Source organism: Pundamilia nyererei, unplaced genomic scaffold, assembly GCF_000239375.1.
Source record: "Pundamilia nyererei isolate P.nyererei 1_Seehausen unplaced genomic scaffold, PunNye1.0 scaffold00057, whole genome shotgun sequence".
Classification (NCBI taxonomy): Eukaryota; Metazoa; Chordata; class Actinopteri; order Cichliformes; family Cichlidae; genus Pundamilia; species Pundamilia nyererei.
The window spans coordinates 320213-327164 of record NW_005187458.1 but is presented as its reverse complement, the minus strand read 5'-3'; the positions used below and the strand labels follow the sequence as shown (position 1 = coordinate 327164).

Sequence of the window (6952 nt, the reverse complement as noted above, 5' to 3'; positions counted from 1 at the left end):
TGATAGTCGACGTAATCGTGACTAGTCGACTAATCGTGGCAGCCCTAGTGTCATTCTATATTTCTGTCATGGAGCAGCCTGAGCAGACGCCTCGGGGCCTTAAGGCCTCACTGAGGGGGCCTCCTGGTCAGATCCACCTCACTCTGCCTTCCAGATTGAGGCTAAGTTCCTTAGCATCATTCTTTCTACTCATGACCACAGCGGAGGTTAGAAATCTTAATAAATAAACAGCTGAGAGCCACACCAGTGAAAGCTGGAGGTCAAAACCTGATAAAGCCGACAGATCGAAACCGTCATCATAAACCACTGAAACCGACTCCAGCCTGAGTTATGAACAGGTTCAGCGTCAGAGGGCAACTTGCTCACACGTTTCATGTCTTTTTTGTCTTTGTGGTAATATAGAAAGAAAAAGAATCATCTGATTTCAAAAGACTAAATATTACAAATTATCTTTTAAAAACATGGCTAGACATGTAGTTTTACATACAAAAGTTTGCACATGTTCAGTGCGTCCCCCTCCGGACGCTGTCGTCCACACGACAATAAAACTCGTCCCAAATGTTTGTGATGTGTGGACTCACCACTGCCGTTAATCTACCTGCTGGCAACCACAAGAAACTCACAAATCTGATCTAACAGTTTGTGTTTCCATGGCTACTGTGAACGAAACGACAGCTGTAGTTTCTGTTTTATTACGTTAAAAAGAAGCTGGTACAGCTCAAAGAGTTTATGAAACAATATTTTCTCAGGTTGTAGTTTTGCTGTTTTCTGTGTAAACATCACATTTTGTTGTGGTGGAGTTATTCTTGGTGTAGCGCACACTTGTGAAGCCTGTTGCCGCATCAACGGCATCACATGGCTTCCAATGGCAACGGCAATGGCAAAACATGTGATATTGTGCAGCAAGTGAAGCTGGACTCACTGTAGGGTTTTGATGAATCTGGAGAACAGGTAGGCCACCCTGCTGCGGACCTTCGGGCTGTTGTGTCTCAAGCCTCGCTGGTCCAGGAACGCCATCAGCACGCCAGGAATGTGCTGTGGCTCCACGATAAAGAACTTGTCGTATCGCACAACCGTTTCAAAGAACTCCAGAGCGACGGAGGTGTGCTGGTAGCTGCTGACACCGCAGGAAACCAGCTAAGGGTTCAAAAAGAAAACGCGTTTAAAATTTTGCCGCACAGACGCCGAACCACAGCTGAGCAGTCATGTGACTCACCGTCCTCATCATGTCCTGCAGGGCGCTCGTCTTGGCCGTGTCTCCAGAGAAGTGGGCACCATGCGCCGCCGGTAAGGCCTCACCCAGCATGTAGAGCAGCCTGATGGCGACCTCCACCTCCATGAAGGGTGCTGTCTGCCAGTTCCTAAGAGGAGACATTAAAGCTGAAACATGGCAGCTGCGTTTTTCCCACCTCTCTAAACAAATCAAAACATTTCTTACTGCATCGTGTTGGTGAAGACGCGGCGGACAGCTTCCAGCAGCAGCTCCGGTGAAACCTGAGCGAGTCGATCCAAAAGCATCTTCAGCTGCTTCCTGTACTCCACAAACATCGCCTCGTCCTCGCCCTGAGAAACAACAACAGCAGGTGTAATGCCTGCCGCTCTGCCCCGCCCTCACAGAGGAAGAAACAGAAACTCACCTCGTTCTCAAAGTTGTACTCGTCATCGTACGTGAGTTTTTTCATTACAGCGAGCATGATGGCCTATGGTGACAGCGAGAAAACTTTTTAATGATTTGCCCTCAGATAAAGACGTGAGAATGCACTGAGCGTGCTCAGAGCCTCACCTCGATGTTCGCTTTCTGCTGGTCCGTCAGCTGAGGAAGCTATGAACAGAAAACAACCTCAGAACATTTTAAACCACTGCTGTGAGACCCGAAGGTCCCTAATTTTTAACATGTTCTCACTTTTAAACTTGTTCCTAAAAGTTAGAAAAGCTGCCCGGGCCTCAGAAGCCTCACCTGTTTGAGGACGTGCAGGTACTCGTAGCAGAAGCCCACGATGTTTGCCGAGATGTCGTCATCCTCGTGCACCAGCAGCTGCAGCAGCAGAGGCACTTTGGCCTCCACGGCCTGCAGCGTCTCCGCTGCGTCCTTCACGTTGCCGGTTTTCGCCAGCTTGGTCCAGCTCAGCACCAGACTCTGACCCATGCCGTTCACCAGCCGTGAGAACTTGGCCAGGAAGTCCACATCCTCCTCCTAAAGGGGACAGGAAGAGGAAACATAAACATGAAGCTGTAACGGAAACACATTCTGCAGGAACAGTTCAGCGCTGCAAACTTAAGAAAACAAAATCAATTTTTAAACTGATACATGTTTAACGAACCAGCTGTCAGACCACAAACACCAAATCCTCCTTTCATAAACACTGAGTTTTTGTAGAACTGAGGCCTCAGTGTTGCTGCTTTTTTCCTTTAAGTAAAATATTCTTGTGTTAAACGATGATCTACAGCAGCTATTCTTCACTTGGTGTCTTTTGATTAGCTCTGGACAGGCTGTGAACAACGATGATGGATGGACGATGGAAATGTTTCATGTTTACATTTAAGTCACAGCTGGAAATATTTATAAAAACAGCAGAACGGTGCTTTAAGTCACTGTCAGACATTTTCAGGACCCTCGTGAGCCTCTGTGGCTGTGATGGGCGTGTTCCTTGTATCCATGGTAACTCTAACCTGCTCCACGTTGAAGAAGCCTGCTGACTGTAGCACTTGGCACAGAGACTCTACCAGCTTGGTTTTGTCCACTGGATCCATTCCCTTGTTGACGATTTCAAACAGGCAGTCGCAGGCCTCCTCCCTCAGCTCCTCCATGGACATCTGGCTCAGCAGCAGGTTCACGAACCTGAAAACACAAAAACAGGTGAGACGTGATGGCCAAGGGTCAGAAATCATGTATACGACGCCTCTCCCCGTGCTTGTTCTGACCTGTCATTGGCGATGAGGTTGAGGTCGATCCAGGACACGTAGGCTCCGACCACCTCCAAGCACTGACAGGTGAGCTCGGGGTGGGACTGCTGGTACGTCTGCAGGATCTGGAACCAGGACTCCACCAGGCTGGGGATGCTCTGCTCCCTCATGCTGTCTTTGATCAGCGTGTTCCTGCGAGTCTCCTGCAGGAATACATGCAGCGAAATCATCGCCAAAGCTACAAACGCTTCCTATGACACATTTCCTGTTGGGTCATGTGACCACTCTTCCTTAGAAACCAGTCTGTTTTTGTGAGTAACGTGTGGGCCAGAGCTCTGCGGGTTTCCTTTCCTGCAGAGGCTTCTTCCTCCCACATCAGCCTGCTCTCCTTCTCTAACTCAGCAACAAATATAAAACACCACCAAAAGTTTTCCCATCATGAGCCGCTTTCTGACCTCCGGCGTGTGCAGGATGTCTCTGTCCACCACCTCGGCGTCGATGGCCATCAGTGTCCTCAGGTAGATGTCGACTCCATGGGGGTTCAGACCCACCAGGGACAGGATGTCGAAGAAGAACTTGGGCCACAGAGTCATGTACTCCATGACGAAGGTGAGGGCGAACACCTGTGCTGCCTTGTTCCTGATGAAGGCCTTCTCGGGCTGAGTGTTCATCAGCTGCGGGGAAGAGGAAGAGACGAAAGACGTGACAGCGAGTCTGTGAGGAGATGTGAGCGAGGCTCAAATCTGCACCACTAAAACAGTGAAAATTACTGTGATGTTGAAACTGGCACAAAGTCGTGACATACCTGAAACTGGAGCCACTTCATTAGAGTCTCTCTGATGAGCTGCTGCTGAACAGCACTCAAACTGCAATGTCTGTAATGCACACACACACACACACACACACACACACACACACACACACACACACACACACACACACACACACACACACACACACACACACACACACACGTGAGAGCAGCTCCAGCAGGTAATACTCATCATGTGATCACGTGTGAAGAAGCTTCTTTCTCACCTGAACTTGATCTGATGCTCCAAGACTTGGAAGCAGAAGAATTTGACGTGGTCATCACTGAAACACAGAAATGCATTTAACAGCTGCAGGTACGACTCTAACACACCTGTGGTGTGTGGGCGGGGCACTCACCTGTAAATCCCTTTGGCGAGAGCCTCAGCACAAACCTCCCAAGCGTCCTGAGACTCCTTCAGCTGCTCGAAGTAAGCGATAGCCTGGAAATACACAGAAGGGCGACATCAATGACATCACCAGCTATTGCTCTACTCAAGCAGCTCTCACACCTCCTCCTCTCCTGCACCTTTACATCCGCAGAGGGTTTACTGGTGCTGATGTCAGGTTTTGATCTGAGTGTGCTCTGCTTATCTTGTTTCTATTGGACGCTGATGGAGCTCCAGATGTTTTTTTTAGCAGGCCAGTTCAGCACCTGAACGCTGTCTTTAACTAAGAAGTCGTGTTTCTGGAAGCTCTGCACCGTGTGGTTTGTGTCTCATCTTTGAAACGGAGCAACAGAAGTGTCTTCAGCGTGTTTAAGTATGACTGAATGCAGTTTTGTACCAGCTCAAACACAAACACAGTGAGAAAAGACCTGTAAACACCTGCAGGATGAAGTGAAAGTGGCAGATAATCTGTCAGGCTGGCCGGATGCATTCATGGTGCAGAGCATCCTCGTTCTCTAGCAGAGATTTAAACCTGATCTCGTGATTATTCCTCCAGATCCTCTGAACAACCTGAAGCTTCAGTACCCAGACTCTTCCTTCACTCCACTGATTAACCTCATTTTTGCTGCGTTACTTCTGTTAAAGTACCCGTGACATTGAGTAAGATTTACTACTTTCAGCTCCTGACGTGTCATCTTTGAACCATTTTCAACTCATGCATCTGTAAACCCATCCTGCTTGATTTTTGTGACTGTTTTGGATGTGTGGTAGTGCCTCACCCTCTGCCTGTAGCGGGCATCGGCGTTCGGGTTGAGCCCCAACAGGGCCTGCTCGTCCATGACTACAGCGACAGACTGGCAGGCCATTCGTGGGTTAGCTTTCCTCCAAGGCCAGTTCACTCCTCTCTGCTGCTGCCGGCCAGAACTCTCTCATCTGCAGCAAGGAAAGAGACGATTGTCACAGCACAGGTTAGTGAGATTGAAGCAGATTAATTAGATGATTTAAGGGCAGTTACAGGTTTCAGGTGTCATTTGTTCAGGTAAACTGTTTCAGCAGAAGCCAAAGAAACACGATCAGCTTTAGAGTTATTAAGGTTACAGTTAAAGAAGAACAAGAGACTTATTTTTAGTGAATAATCAGAAATCCCAGGAAAACATACAGACTCCATTAAATAAAAAGTGAATGGACTCCATTTAAAAAAAAGTTTTATTTATTTTAATTTGTCCTTCCTTTCCTTCATCCTACTTTAGTTATATTCCCTCATTCATATCCTACTTCCTTCCTTCTCCCCTTGATTCCTCCATTTTAAAAACTCTTCCTCTCCCTTTTCTGCCTCTTCTTGCTTATTTCTATCCCTTTTCTTAATCTTGTCCGTTGTTCTTTCCTTTGTGTACTTAAGACTTGTTGTTGCTGTTTGTAAATACAAATGTAATGAATAAAAGACTCAAAGTATGTGACTGATGTTGTCAGATAAAAGTAATAACTCAAAAAGAAAGGCTCCAGAGATGTGGCTCTTTCCAAAGGCCATTCCCTTTTTATCAGATTAGTGGAAATTTGATTCTGCACTGTAGTGATGATAAACACATCAGATCTAGGTTGTAGTTTCAGTGAAACATGTGAGCAAGGGTGGGATGATTAAGTTGATTATTAACACAGCTGGATAAACAGGGCGCCTCTCTACCAAACTCCATTCACTTTTTATTATATTTCAATAAAGAAAGGTTTGGATGCTCTTCTTAACCTTATTAGCTTCGTTTTTTTTTTTTAATTCACCAAGTACGTGGTCGAGTAGGTGTACACTGCTGTACAGTAATAACACATGGGTAATCTGCTGTAGAAAACGGGCATTTCTCTACCAGACTCCATTCACTTTTGGCCCAATTTAGAGAATTTGTCCAGCGTTCTTATAAAAACAGATTTAATCAAAATTACAGACTGAATTACGTTGGCTATGTACTATGACAGGTAAATAGGTGTCCAGCTGATAGTCAGTCCAGGTGAGCTGGCAGTGCTCTTGCCCGCAGTGACAGCTCGGGTGGCGTTTGTGGACGACGGAGACCGAGGGTGATGCAACACGGGGCCAATACTCCAGCCTCCATGTTTACACCGAAACACCACCCACAGCACACGGTCTCATCTCTACCGAACACCTGAGCCCCAGGCGGATATCTCCATGTCGCAGCTCCTGGATGAAGCCCACCTTCGTCAGTTAGCTCCGAGCTAACACCTTCACATCGGAACAAACTAGCTGCTAACGCCAGCTAGCCTGCTAGCCGCTGAACTCGCGGGCGGGCGGAGGGCGCTCCTCGCATGGTTGAAACTCAACCAAACCCCGCCGACTTCACCCGAAGGTGTTTAATTAGATCGGCTGTGACGGTGCGGGGGAGCGGATGGAGCCGAGGGAGGTTGTTCCCCGGTTTATGACGGCCCGGTGAGGCTACCTGCCCGCGGCTCCGCGAGCTCCACAGCAACTTAAGCCTCACGCAAAAAAACTCAGCAAGCCTCAGCCCCGTTTGCAGTTCACAGACAGAGCTCAGAGGGGAGAAGAAGAATGAGATCCTACCTTAATGAAACCGTCCTCCTCTGGTGGTTCTTCTCCGTCAGCGCCTTACAGAGCCGCCGGGAGTACCACTGCACGAAGCGTGTCCGCGCACGATCACTTCCGGCTCACCGCGCGTGACCCGGAAGAGGGTCCGCCGTCACTGCGTCAGCAAAACGTGCACATTTTTAAAATTATTTATTTTTTTTAATGATCTTTATCAAAAACAAACTGTTGTTGTTACGGTTGAGCATTACTACAAGATAAAAAAGCACAGAAAAAGAAAAGTGAAAGAAAGAAAGAAAGAAAG

The 6952-nt window shown here is 47.6% G+C and overlaps 1 protein-coding gene across 1 annotated transcript in view; it reads right to left on the bottom strand.

The window, feature by feature from the left end:
• Positions 1 to 6787, bottom strand: part of xpot (exportin, tRNA (nuclear export receptor for tRNAs)) — a 10298-nt gene extending 3511 nt beyond the window's left edge. The window contains exons 1-14 of the mRNA XM_005734147.1: positions 6667 to 6787; positions 4883 to 5036; positions 4075 to 4157; positions 3943 to 3999; positions 3710 to 3779; positions 3360 to 3578; positions 2923 to 3107; positions 2671 to 2839; positions 1958 to 2194; positions 1784 to 1822; positions 1638 to 1700; positions 1439 to 1563; positions 1217 to 1361; positions 923 to 1137 (exon numbers count right to left, since the gene is read on the bottom strand). Of these exons, the coding sequence (XP_005734204.1) occupies positions 923 to 1137; positions 1217 to 1361; positions 1439 to 1563; positions 1638 to 1700; positions 1784 to 1822; positions 1958 to 2194; positions 2671 to 2839; positions 2923 to 3107; positions 3360 to 3578; positions 3710 to 3779; positions 3943 to 3999; positions 4075 to 4157; positions 4883 to 4969 (1694 nt within the window). The 5' untranslated portion in view covers positions 4970 to 5036; positions 6667 to 6787. The remainder of the gene's footprint in view (positions 1 to 922; positions 1138 to 1216; positions 1362 to 1438; positions 1564 to 1637; positions 1701 to 1783; positions 1823 to 1957; positions 2195 to 2670; positions 2840 to 2922; positions 3108 to 3359; positions 3579 to 3709; positions 3780 to 3942; positions 4000 to 4074; positions 4158 to 4882; positions 5037 to 6666) is intronic.
• Between the last annotated feature and the right edge of the window lie 165 nt (positions 6788 to 6952).